Source organism: Neltuma alba, unplaced genomic scaffold, assembly GCF_004799145.2.
Source record: "Neltuma alba isolate B1F8T4 unplaced genomic scaffold, ASM479914v2 tig00012650_pilon, whole genome shotgun sequence".
In the NCBI taxonomy this organism is placed as follows: Eukaryota; Viridiplantae; Streptophyta; class Magnoliopsida; order Fabales; family Fabaceae; genus Neltuma; species Neltuma alba.
Window position 1 is genome coordinate 59,306 of NW_021637085.1, and position 12,810 is coordinate 72,115.

General features: G+C 36.9%; 3 protein-coding genes across 5 annotated transcripts; all 3 read right to left on the reverse strand.

Moving 5' to 3' along the window:
* Nucleotides 1-615: 615 nt before the first annotated feature.
* LOC114729618 (ribonucleoside-diphosphate reductase small chain) lies at nt 616-1,748 on the reverse strand. The gene has a single exon (XM_028916650.1). It carries the CDS (start codon nt 1,685-1,687, stop codon nt 698-700), a length of 990 nt encoding a protein of 329 aa, XP_028772483.1. The 5' UTR covers nt 1,688-1,748; the 3' UTR covers nt 616-697.
* A 4,475-nt stretch (nt 1,749-6,223) lies between these two features.
* Nucleotides 6,224-8,363, reverse strand: LOC114729630 (zinc finger protein 511). Its single transcript, XM_028916666.1, has 4 exons — nt 7,976-8,363; nt 7,668-7,726; nt 6,953-7,151; nt 6,224-6,702 (listed from the first exon to the last, which is right to left on the reverse strand). The coding sequence occupies exons 1-4, from the start codon at nt 8,102-8,104 to the stop codon at nt 6,334-6,336; spliced, it is 756 nt and encodes a 251-aa protein (XP_028772499.1). The 5' UTR covers nt 8,105-8,363; the 3' UTR covers nt 6,224-6,333.
* Nucleotides 8,364-8,826: 463 nt separating this feature from the next.
* On the reverse strand, nt 8,827-12,642 carry LOC114729625 (protein NUCLEAR FUSION DEFECTIVE 4). Of its 3 annotated transcripts, none has more exons than XM_028916659.1 (4): nt 11,954-12,642; nt 9,937-10,853; nt 9,335-9,851; nt 8,827-9,271 (listed from the first exon to the last, which is right to left on the reverse strand). In XM_028916659.1, the coding sequence occupies exons 1-3, from the start codon at nt 12,290-12,292 to the stop codon at nt 9,335-9,337; spliced, it is 1,773 nt and encodes a 590-aa protein (XP_028772492.1). In that variant the 5' UTR covers nt 12,293-12,642; the 3' UTR covers nt 8,827-9,271. The 3 variants fall into 3 exon arrangements, with proteins under 3 accessions (XP_028772492.1, XP_028772491.1, XP_028772490.1); XM_028916658.1 differs by having other exon boundaries at nt 8,827-9,268; nt 9,332-9,851; XM_028916657.1 differs by having other exon boundaries at nt 8,827-9,851.
* Between the last annotated feature and the right edge of the window lie 168 nt (nt 12,643-12,810).

The window sequence follows — 12,810 nt, forward strand, 5'->3', positions numbered from 1 at the left end:
GCAAAGATGCAGATCCTAACTCAATTTTTTTCTTCCCGGAAAAAATTTCAATTTCCAATTCTTCAATTATCTCTGTATATCTTCTCTTGTTTGTTGATGATCAAATGACAGCTCTGATCTAATTTCGTGAGAAGCCAGTTGAACTAAATTTATCTAGTGCTTCTGTATTACAAGATTGAAATATCCCAATGCCTTTATCCTTGATCCACAGTTTCATACTTTCATTTGCTCTGAGAAAACGTTCAATACATGATTTTCTTTATGCAGGCGACAAAAATGCAACTCTGCAGTCAAAAACTTCAAGACACTTAGAAATGAGGAGGACGCAGTTTCAACAGCACCTTGACATATCAAATAAACTTGAGTCCCATAAAGAACAGGATAGATCATTGGCCAAAAAAACAAAAATAATAAAGAACAGGGTAGACTAAAAACATTTGTTATATCTGGTTCAGCGATGCCACTTAGACTGTGTGTAACACCATAAATTAAGTATTCAGCAAGAAATAGTCATCCTAAAAACCAAAAAATTGAAATAATCTCGTAATACAAATTTTTTTTATCAATTTTTATAGAAGAAACAAAAAAATTAAGTGATCAAAGAGAGGGGAAAAGGTACAAACAAACTTGCCCTAGGACATTAACTATTATTACAGGAAGGCTATAATATATATTAGGGGATTAAGTTTGAGAAAAGTTAAAAATCTTCATCCATTGTGAAGACATGGACGCCACCATTGCCATTCAAACTGGACATAACAGAGGCCTTCTGATATTCTCCGACCCGCTTCTCGAAGAAATTGGTCTTGCCCTGCAACGAAATCAGCTCCATCCAATCAAACGGGTTCTGAACATTATACATCTTCCCGTATCCCAAAGCTCCCAGCAACCTGTCAGCTACAAACTCAATGTATTGGCTCATTAGATCGCCGTTCATCCCCACCAGAGCACACGGCAAAGCATCACACACAAACTCTCTCTCTATATCCACCGCATCACGAACGACACTCTTCACGCGCTCCTCGCTCAGCTTCTTCCTCAGCAGCGAATACAGAAGGCAAGCAAAGTCACAGTGAAGCCCTTCGTCTCGCGAGATCAGCTCGTTCGAAAAGGTGAGACCCGGCATCAAACCGCGCTTCTTCAGCCAAAATATCGCGCAGAAACTGCCCGAGAAGAAAATGCCCTCAACGCAAGCGAAGGCAAGCAAGCGCTCTGCAAACGATTCCGAACCATCGATCCAGCGAAGGGCCCAGTGGGCCTTCTTGGCCACGCAAGGAACGGTCTCTATGGCGTGAAACAAACGGTGCTTCTCATCAGAATCTTTGATATAGGTCTCCAACAACAGACTGTACATCTCGGAGTGGATGTTCTCGATGGCAATCTGGAAGCCATAGAAGGCGCGGGCCTCGGCGACCTGAACCTCCTTCATGAACCGACCAGCTAAATTTTCAAGGACGATACCATCGGAGGCAGCGAAGAAAGCTAAGACGTGGGTAATGAAATGTTTCTCGCCCTGAGTAAGAGATTCCCAATCACGAAGGTCCTGGGAGAGATCGACCTCCTCAGCAGTCCAGAATGAAGCCTCGGCCTTCTTGTACATCTCCCATATCTGAGGGTATTGTATGGGAAACATACAGAACCTGTCTGGGTTAGAAGCGAGCAAAGGCTCTTCTGGGATCGCAGGCATATTGTGAAAACAGCTAAATCAGAATCGTAAGAAGATTGAATTTGAAAGTGAAGTAGGGAAAGATGTGGAGGCACGAAGAATGAAGAAGAGGGAGTGGATATATAAAAGAGAGGGAAGAGCGGGAAGAGATGGATTGAAAGATTGAGAGGGAGCGGGTGATTTGAAAATTGCGGGAGAAGCTTGCGGGAGACTGAAGTGGGAGGGATAATTTGGGGAATTCAGATCCACATTCCGATGACACGAGTTTGTTTTCTTTTGCGGCTTCGTTTGAACGTTTGGAAATTTTGGTGGGAAACGCTTGGTGCGCCCTCCGTTTTCAGTTTTTAAATCAAAATCATACATCACTGATCACTGTAAAAAAAAAAATTTTAAAAATATTCTCTTACTTAATTATATTGATATGTACTTATTTTATATTTTCAAAAATTATACGTTGAGCTTTAACAAAATTTATGAAACTTTTAAATGATCTATTTTTTATATTTAGTGAAGATTTGTATAAATTTGTTTACAAAAAGAAATGAACGTCTCTATGATTTTATAATATTTAAAGAAGTGTGCGTAAGTTATTTTTATTTTTTAGAAAAATTGAGATTTTAAAAAATAAACAGAACTTCTGTAATGCCTTAATGAAATTAGAAAAATATACATATCTAGATTGAAAATAAATATGAAATGATGGTTTTTGCTTTAATTTTGTTTATTTTTAAACATTCTAAGTTGGGTTCTATTTTATGATTCTTGAAATCAAGGCATTCGCGATGGTGCATATCTACATGTGGTGGCATAAAAACCACGTATGCGATTCTGTGGGATGCATGCGCGGCACTCACTCAAAGAGCGTGCGCTTCCCGCGCGGATGCCACGTATGATATGCAATGGAAGCCCAACATAAATTTATGAGACCGCAAAAGGAGCCGGCCCGCTTTTTCCGGGCCTAACTCATATGGACTGAAGCGTACCAATGTTTTTGTTCTAGAAAACATAACACAAAAAGAAGTTAAAAATTATAATATTTTAATTTAGGTATTTAAAAGGTTAAAATCTCAGAAAAAAAAGTAATGTCTGATTTGGTATTTTATAGATATAGTTAAATGACAAAAATATTGTTATATCAAAAAATTTATTAACAATTTGTGAACTAACAATGATCAGTATTAAACAGAAAATGACAAAAAATATACTGATAATGACAAGTTATTTATTAATAAGTTATAAATTAGCAATAATAAATGTTAAACAAGTAATGACAAGTTTGATAGTTTTTTTTTTTTAGAAAATCTGATATAAAGACATTTTAGTCATTTGATTACATTTACAAAATATCAAATCAGGCACGACTTCCTCTTCTGAGATTTTAACCTCTTAGGTACTTGAATTAGAATATTACCATTTTTAACTTTTTTTATGTCATTTTCCCTTTATTCTAAGCTTGGATTTTTCAGTCGAACCAAAAGTTTAAATAATTCTTTTTACATTAAATTTTTTTATGATCATAATACATGTCAAGGACGAAATTCAGTTTAAAGGACCGAAATGAGCTCTAGATTGAACAGAAAAAAGCAAGTCTTGAAGGACAAGATATAAATTATTTTAAAGTCCAGATTTAAAATCGAAATTAAGTATTCTTTTAGTCTTCGTGTTCATCGTAAAAAAATAAAATAAAATACTCAACCCTTTAAAAGTAGGCATACTTGTTAAAGGAGGAAATGCTACGTCAGCCATCTCACGAACCTTATCTTTATCACCTAAAATAAGAATTTATATTAATTTAAAAATTAAAATATATAAAAATCAAGCTACAAAATACAAGTAATACCATTTCACACTACAGGCATCAGGGCTTGCATGTTATGTGGAAGAAGGAGAGCTATACGTGGCATCCATACCATATTAGCAGAGAAGCCGCCTTGATGTGGTCGTGAGGATTGCCATCCATGTTTTTCTGATCACTTCAATTAATTACTGCCATGTGGTGGAATCAAAGCCCAACCCATTGTCCTTCGACGATAATTCCAACAAACAAGTTGCGGAAGCCGGTGGCCAACAACGCCATTTGAAAATATGGATCGCTGCTCACCCTTTCTAACGATCGTGTTTTAAATTGGGAAAATAGTAAAAAAAAAAAAAACGTTGAAATAAAAAAAAGTATACACAGGAATCAGTTTATAAGAATTATTATCAAAACTCATACTAATATTGTCATGTGTCCTTATTTATAATATTTCTATTTCAATGGTTATTTTTTACTATTTTTCCTTTTAAATTCGTGTTTTGATTCCCTCCTTGGACCTTCTTTGTATTTGTGTTTTTTTAAGTATTTATAAACATTTTTATATACATACTTATCTTGTATTTTATGAGTCATCATTAAAAAGATATAGCGTCTCCTCATCTCTTTATTTTTATCCGAAAGTGCTATTTAAATTTTAAATCTATATAAAAACATACTCTTTTTAAATGATTTAGTGAACAGTACGAGAGTAATTTTACCTTGGCAAATAGGAAAGCTTTTTTTAAATTGATTACGAGAGTTGACACCTGCTATAGATGTCATCGCAGATTATTTGTCGGACTTCATTTATAAAGAAGTTAAGCGAAGAGGGACTTCATTTCATCCTCACTTTTAAGGGTTTTTTTAATCAAAATACTATAAACAGTAAAATTATATACCAGAATACTGTACTTTTAAAAGTATTTACAAATATGTTGTAATTAAAATCGTTCTCAGTAAAAACGGTTTTCAATTTACACATAAGTCGTTCTCGACGTGAATAATTTCAAAAATCGTTGTTGGTGTAAACGACTTCAGAACTAGTCATCGACTTTCGTGAAGTAATTGAAAATCGTGCTTCTAGTGAACGACTTCAAAAATCGTTCTTCTAGTGAACAATTTCAAAAATCATTCTTCTGGTAAACAACTTCTCACCTAATAAATGAAAATGAAATTATTAGTATAATGATTTATCAATCATTTGAATGACAAAATGATTACTAAATAATGAGAAGAAAATGTTGATAACTACATTATGATATTAAAACTAATTGTGAAATGAGTATAAGATATATATTACTTAAAAATAAAAAGCAATAAATATTTTATTGTAAAAAATCATAAATAAAAATTAAGTCTATGAGGAAAAAATTATCCACCTTACTGATAGTGACTTCTAGTACCACATCTTGTCCTCCTTCTCATTTGTTGTAGCCGTTGTTGTTGTATGTCAATTTTTTGAGATTTAAATGTCTCATTTGTTTTTGTAGTCAACGTGTTCAAATTAAACCAAGGTAATTCATTTAAATGTATAGATTGTCGAGGAGTGACAAATGTTTCATTTGATGATCCACCATGTTCAGAAGTAGAAGCATTGTGTTCAGTTGAAAATAGTACAAGATTATCTAATAAAGTCATGAACGATTGAAATTGAGAAGGATTGGTTGAGTTGGAAGGAGATGATGACGAGGATGCCATGTAATGAGACTCAAGCTGTATAGGATCAACAGAGGTGAAGGAGATGATGGCGACAGTGATATGTCACAAGCCTAAGTAAAAATTGGATGAAAAATCGAATTCTATATCACAGCTGCAAATTTTTTAAAAGAAAAAGTAGAAGAGAAACATATCCATAGCAGCAGTAAAAAAACTTGTCAAGTGTTTGGAAGCAGTAGTGAAAAAATAACAAAGCAAGAGAATAATAAAAATAGAGCAAGTGAGAAGAAAAAAAAGAAGAAGAAAGAGTTCAGATTTTAGAGATGCAGTAAGAGAAGAAGAAGAAGAGAGCGCAACATGTTATATATAAAACCAGATATGATGCTGTGGCCTGACGAGAAGAGAATGGAATTCTCGCGTGCATAGTGTAAGAGATTCTTGCACGCAAAATTGGCAAAAATTCTCGCAAAGAAAATAATAAAAAAAAGTCAAATTATTCAGGTCAAGAACGATTTTTGAAGTCGTTCACGTCAAGAGTAACTTGTGTGTTTTAAAAATACAACATTTTAGTATATAATTTTGCTGTTTATAACATTTTGGTTAAAAAAACCCACTCCTAGCATCTCCATCCGTCCTATGACAACATATTTTTAAAAAATATTCATTTCACCAACAGTGAAAAATCTACGGGGAAAAAGATGTGAACGAAGGTCCCCAAGCCGCCATCCTAAATATGAGCAGTGTTTACGCACACCAATGACAAATTGGCCATTCTCTAGACGGAGACGAAAGAACAATAATATTACACTTTTCTGATCCTTAATATATAATCTAATTATTAAGTTAGATTAAATATAATACTCATTTTCTATATTTATTAATCTTAACTGTAATACATAATAAAATAAGAGAAAGAGAAATGATATTAAAAAAAATAATAATAATGTTTTAGTAAAAACACGTTATATTTGTTATACTTAACTAACTTATCTGACTTTTTTAATTTAATCAAATTAGTTAAATAGGACTTACATTAAGAACCGGAAGAGTATTAATTACATCAGGGAGATCTGAACTAATGTATGCCCTTATCGGCATTAGAATGATTCTTTTTCAGATATCTGATAACTCAGGTTTGATGCCATCAGCTTCGACATTCGTCACAAAAGAAAAATAACAAAGAAGAGTTAGTATGCAGGCTGATCTGAAGGCTATTTCACTGCTTTCTTCTAGGTGATGCAGCGTTTGATCCGGCTTCACGCTGAACAGCTCTAGGGACAAATGTCAAACCACGAGTATGCCGGCGACCAAAGCTGACAGATGATGGAGTTGAGTCCGAAGTACTCAATTTAGAGACTGCCGTCACAAGGCCATCCATGGTTGCATTATCCACTTCCATTGTTCTTGAATCATTCTCCTTTTGTGGAGCTTGTTTCCGTTGAATCTTCTGCCTTTGTTTCTTTGATGGTCGAGCCTTCTTTAGAAACTCAAAGGAAGTGGGGAACTTATGCTTGTCAATGAGGTGCTGTTGCCTACTCTTGTAGTTTTTAAACTTTAAACCACAGCCTTCCACTAGGCATTCATACTGTTAGGCAAGGATACAAGGATCATATTAATTTCTCAGCCCTCTGAATAAGGAAGAAAGCATGTGGATGCAAAAATGATACGTATGTTGAAGTTTAAACTTTCAAAATAAGAAGAAAAGCTGTCAAATCCAAATTGCATCAAGAATTCAATGTCAATTCTTCAACTAAGAATCAAAATGTACAAATAAAGACAGCTTTAAAAGTAACCATCACATGGTACAAATATGAATGGAAGTTGGAAATACTTGCCACATCATAGCCCCGAGCAGCCTTTGCTTGAAAGAACGAATCATGCACTTCAGAAACATGTATGCTTAGCAAGCGAGATGTCGGGTAGACTCTAGAACACACCGAACAAGAGGCAGTATGCCGTGCATTATAATGATTCTCAAATTCCTCCAAGGAAGTCAAGCATGCTCCACAACCAACAATGGGACAGGGGACTTTCCTGCGCAAAGAACGGCAAAAGAATCAGGCTCACGTGGGGCAAATTCATTACCAGTCGTGAATACCATCAAACCGAACAAGCAAATTCTTTAACAGGCCAAGGTCTGGAGCGTGGTGCGAAATTTCCTTATGCTATGTAGAACAACAGTTGAAGTATCAACAATAACAAACAAAACCCCACCATATAGCAGCAACCTCAAAAAACTCGAAATTCCAATAGCTTCCATCAAATGAGTAAAGACAAAGCAGCGTATTTGGTTAACACACTGCACTCTCGGGCGCCTAACATATCATATAGTATGGGGATTATCAATCTTTCTTTCTTCCTTTTGGGTCTGAGGACGAGCAATTATCAGAGCCAACTTCTTAAAAGCATATTAATACACCAGCCAAGATGCCTTCACCATAATCATAGAGTAGAGTCTAGAGCTTGCGCGTTAGACATATGGAAATGGTGATAAAATAATATCGATCCTTTACAGGCTACAATAAGAACCAGGAAGATAACCAAAATTACCTGTATTCATCTGGTACAAAAAGCTGTTGCTTCTCTTCCGCAGTTAATTCCAAGGCAATCTTGAAATCAAACGAAAAGTTTCCACTTGAATTTTCAGTAAGTGCTAGGGTTAAACTGACAAAAAAAGATCGAAATAACATTGCACTAAACAGAGATAGAGTGTAGGAAATTAAAAACACAGCTACATTTCAAAATGTCCGTCACGAGGAAATGAAGACAGAGTTATGACTTAATGGGGAAGGGGGGCGAGTTGGTGAAGTAACATTTAGGAAATATGCATGGATAGAATGAAAAGGGGAAAAGAGAACCTGTTTAGCAAGAAGTTCCCGTTCGATATTACCGGAAGCAAAGAAAGGAGAGTCCGGGCCGAAACGGCGACGGATAGCCTTCCAGTACGGGAACCCTGATTCAAGTTTCTGCTCTACATCCATCGCCATCGTCGATTCCCCTTCAGCGCTTGCTGAATCAACAGTGAAGCTGGGAAGGGCTACAAATTAGGGTCGAACCGAACCTGTTAAATTTTTCGAATTTAAGTTTGAATCGAATTTGCTCCCAAAAATGTTGATTTTTTTTTTTTTGGGGCGGGGGCAAAGAGCGCGGATCAACTGGTCAGGAGATTCATTTCACGCAAGGAGGTGAAAAAGATCTTAAGCGAAAATTTAAATTCTCATGTGAAAAACATAATTATTATAAAATTTAATATAAAACAGTTCATAATACTCCTTTTAATTTTTAATATAAAAACTAGTTGATTAATTAGAATAAATTAAAAAAATTAATTAAGTTAGTTATTTATAATAAATAGATGTTATCTTTCCTAAAATACCTTACTAATTAAGTGTTACTAGATGAAACATTTAATACATGCGACTACTATAAGAAGTATCTCAAAAAAAATAAATAAATATAATAAAAAAATATTAAAATATTATATTTAGGATTAAATTAAAAATCAAATTAAGATCGGAAGTTGTATAACAATTACTTACTTATTATTATAATTTATTTATAATTATTTTTTTTCTTAAAACCTTATTATAATTCTCCCCAGTTCTCTTGTCTGGCCAAGGGTATGAAAAATAATTTGGAGAATATATATAGGAAATTAGTTACTCGTTATATTTCTATCAAATTAAAGTTCTTAAATAAAACCGTCGAGTTAAAGAAAATAAATAGAAACAATTTATTATAGTAGAAATTGGATGCTTTGGATGCCCTCCCAAATTTGGGGGAATAGTCTTGCACAATGCAATTTGCAACCCGTGAGATGCTTCGACAGGAAACAAAATTAAGTGCTATTCAAAACTGCCCAAAAAAAATCCAACGAACAAACTTTTGTTCCTGCCTGAAAATAAATCTAAATGTGAATAAAATGACTAATTAATTCAATCAATTGCATGATAGCACAATAAAATAATACAACACATTATTATTGACAAAACAATGTTGGTGACTATATATGTGTAGCAGCTAGATGGCAGGAAATCACCGGGCAAAACCGCTGAACGAAACACCTCTGTTTCTTTCCCCGTGTTTAGCATTTTACCCTCAGGAAAATAGCATCCGATGCTGCCTCCTCTGAACCTTAATCCTTCTTCATGTGAATCCACATAAAATACATTTCAAAGAGTACAAACGCCAAGATACATATGATCCAAACACGCTGATTACCCAATATTTCTAGTGGTAGATTTCCCATATAGGCTGGCGTAAACAGTCTTAGTTCGGCGCACCAGAATCATGCTTAAAACTGCTGCCATAATACAGAGTCCTGCCATGAGCACACAAGTCAAGAAAAAGCAAATGGAACCTTCACATTTTGGAGGTTCAGCAGCGTTGACCACACTTGACAATAATGATCCTAGATTCTGATACTGATATCCCTGACGAGCTTGTTGTTCTGCTTCGTAGTCATAGATTCTGCTGGCAATTAAGCTAGAGAAAACAAGAGTTCCTGCAGGGTTTGCCAGGGTAAAAAAATTGTACAAAGCACCGAAATTTCTGAGACCAAATAACTCAGAAACAGCAGCTGGAACAATTGACCAGTGGGCCCCATAACCAAGCCCAACCAGTAGGGTACTAACATACATTGCCCCCGGCCATCCCATTGCTATGAACACATGCCCACAAGCCATTACAAGTTGAAACCCAGCCAATGCAACTGGCCTTGGAAAGGCATAATCCCTGCTCAACACATTACATAAAAGGAATCAGAAAACATGGTTTCAAAATTATGATAAGTGTTATAACTATGAACTAGCTCTTTCACCTCACTACAATCTCAGAGATGTAACCCCCTCCTACACGGCCGAGAAAGTTCCAGATACTGATCATGGACACGAATATGTGCGTGTTCTCATACTGTAGAGACTGGCTTATCTGACCCAAATTGTCTATTATAGTCAGTCCTGATCCTGAACCCAAGAGAAGGGATAGGAAAAGAAGCCAGAAGTCTGCTTTAATCAAAGCCTGTGCCAAGGTGAAGTCCTCCCCTCTGCGAGGTCCTCTTCTCCTCTTGATTCTCACTGCCCCTACCGCAGCAGCTTGGACTAGTTTTGATTGTAATTGTGCTATGCGTTTCTTCCTTTCTGATGAAGGAAGTGAGTCCACATCCTCAGGCTTCTCATCTTCCACCTCGCTCAGTATTACTTCTGAATTACCTCGTTCTAGTGTCTCGGGCTGAGGAAGGAGTGCTTCCTCTTCTGAAGCTTTTTGCTCTGAGAAAAACGTCGTTGAAATCGGAACGAAGATTGGGACAAGGAGGATGACAAACAAGACTACTGTAAAAATCATAACAGTGGTATGATTCAAGGTTACTAGATCTTGAACAAGCATGACCCCCATCAAATAAGCAGCCAATAAGAGGCACACACTGTAAACAAATGTGAAGCTTGCGTCATCTGAAGGCCTAATTTGCTTGTGACCTTTGACAGGTCTGATAATGAACATCAGACCTATTCCTACCAAAGTGGGACCAACTGCAACCATGAAGATCAGTGACGCGTGATCAGGGGAATGGATCATAGCATATATTTGAGTCAAGATTGCACCACTCAGCCCAGCAAAGCCCTTCAGAATTCCAACCACGGGGCCTCTACTTTTTGGGAAATTTTGAATGGAGGACACCAAAGCAACTGTGTTGAAGTAAGTTTCGCCATTTGTTCCCACAAATATAAGAACGCACATCTGCATGCTCATAATCATTAATTACATAATCCAGGCAGTTCGTCACGTAACAGTAGAATGACTCGTTCTCATAATTAAAAAGACGTGCCGATATGGACAAACAAGGCTCAAAGATGTAAACAAATTTAATTTGTAACCAAAGCGTCCTTAATTGCAATTAAGACGTGTAGTAGTCAGGATTGGATTAACAACCCGAAGCGCTTTCCCTTTAAGTTATCTATACGGCAAAAATTAGGTTAAAAAAAGCCATTATTGGACATCTAAATTAGGCTGCTAAGAACCCAGCAAGCTTATGATGCTCGTTAGCAGGAGATAAGGGCTTCACTTTTGTCAAGTTCTGGGTTATGCCAAGTGTAGCTGCGCAGCTCATCTTTCACGCTATTCTTGTACCTCGTCAATTTTTGGCACAGGCAATGGGCAATACGTAAGAGGGGGGCCATATAAACTTTTAACACCCATCGTGGAAGAAAGGAAAGGAAGAAAAACGACGAAACTTTTGCACGTCAAAACTCGGTGAATATTCGTTTCAGAAAGAAGAGCCTGAAAAGATTAAACTTTTTGGGAGCGGCAAATAGCCAATTAATCTTCTGGCTTCGAAGTCCTTCCATTATATGGAAAAGAAAGAATCTTTTTTCCGATATCAAATTCCATGTTTCGTGGAGTTTTGCCCTGGAAAAATTCGACTCTGTATAACAGTTGGCTTGGTCCTTTGCCGCCACCAGTCAAGATTTATGTCATCCTTGGTTCATCCTGAAAACAGGATTTCGCCTCCTCTTATGGAGAACTCGTCTCGAAGAGAAGGACCGGAAACACTCGATTTGAAACCAAATTTAAAGTAAAGTCAAATCCACAAAGCCGAATCCACTGGCTTGATCGGCCTATTTCAACCAGAGGGCAGAACAAAGAAAAAGTGCAAAAAAGGACAATCAAGCAAGCAGACAAGGAATTTGAAGACCTATTAAAATCTTCTGATCAAGTAAAGTATAAGACGAAAGGGATGAAAAAGAGGGAACCATCCAGCGATTGAAAGTAACTGCAATTAATGGCAATCGTAAACACGGAAGAGTCCAAAATCAGAGAGAAGGGAGAGAAAAACTCACAGCCCACAAAGGTAAAGCGGGAGCTCGCCCGGTGACGATGAGCCAAACCCAGCCATATCCAACAAAGTTCAACGAGGAACCAACAAGCAAAGCACCCCAGGAAGGCAAAATCTCGCACAAGACCCCAGTAACGAAGCCGACACAATCGCCAAGGTCTTTGGCCACACCCAACCCAGCAAGCTGCCTCTGATTGTAGTTCAAAGATCTCTTAATCACCGGCGATATGCTACCAAACAAATACCCAATACCAGCCCATGACTGCAACCACATTGTAACCACAAACACAAGCCATCTGTTCTTGTAGAAGGATGTAAGCCTCTCTGCCAATAATCCACCCATCACTGAACACAACAAACCAGTGTTTGACCTTCCAGATAATTAGATCTTAATGTTTTCTTCCCGGCGAATCGAATTGGAAGCTAAGAAGGTGGTGTGGGGAGCGCGAAATTAAAAAACAATCATGCAGGGACAAAAACTACAGAGACAGCGACTAAATAAGAAGGGTGGGCCACCGGGGAAGGTAAGAACGGAGATGGATAACGGAGTTCATGAGGGTCTTGGCAGAATATCAACCGGATAATCATCCTACATGTCTCGGGAGTTTGGATATGATCTTAAAACAAGAACAAATGAGGTATTAATTAATATTATTGCCATAGTTCACAGTGGATCATGTACTGGAGATCTCACAGATAGGGCGGCGCTGATTACCAGCTGGGGATGGCATTGTGCCGTGAGTCCACGACTCGTTGATGGCTGTTTCTTTCTTCTTGTTTTTTTTCAAGCAAAAAAAAAAAAAAAACCTTTGTTTACGTGACACATGCAAATGCCAACATAAGCGGTCAATCCGCCATCAA

Excerpts from the sequence above, each read along its gene's own strand:
- LOC114729618 (XM_028916650.1), bottom strand. The coding sequence starts at position 1,687 with ATGCCTGCGATCCCAGAAGAGCCTTTGCTCGCTTCTAACCCAGACAGG.
- LOC114729630 (XM_028916666.1), bottom strand. The coding sequence starts at position 8,104 with ATGGCGATGGATGTAGAGCAGAAACTTGAATCAGGGTTCCCGTACTGG. Across the intron at positions 7,727-7,975 it reads GGGAACTTCTTGCTAAACAG|ATTGCCTTGGAATTAACTGC; the intron begins GTTCTCTTTTCC and ends TTTGATTTCAAG. Across the intron at positions 7,152-7,667 it reads TTTGTACCAGATGAATACAG|GAAAGTCCCCTGTCCCATTG; the intron begins GTAATTTTGGTT and ends TTCTTTGCGCAG.
- LOC114729625 (XM_028916659.1), bottom strand. The coding sequence starts at position 12,292 with ATGGGTGGATTATTGGCAGAGAGGCTTACATCCTTCTACAAGAACAGA. Across the intron at positions 10,854-11,953 it reads CCGCTTTACCTTTGTGGGCT|ATGTGCGTTCTTATATTTGT; the intron begins GTGAGTTTTTCT and ends ATGAGCATGCAG. Across the intron at positions 9,852-9,936 it reads ATCTCTGAGATTGTAGTGAG|GGATTATGCCTTTCCAAGGC; the intron begins GTGAAAGAGCTA and ends TGTGTTGAGCAG.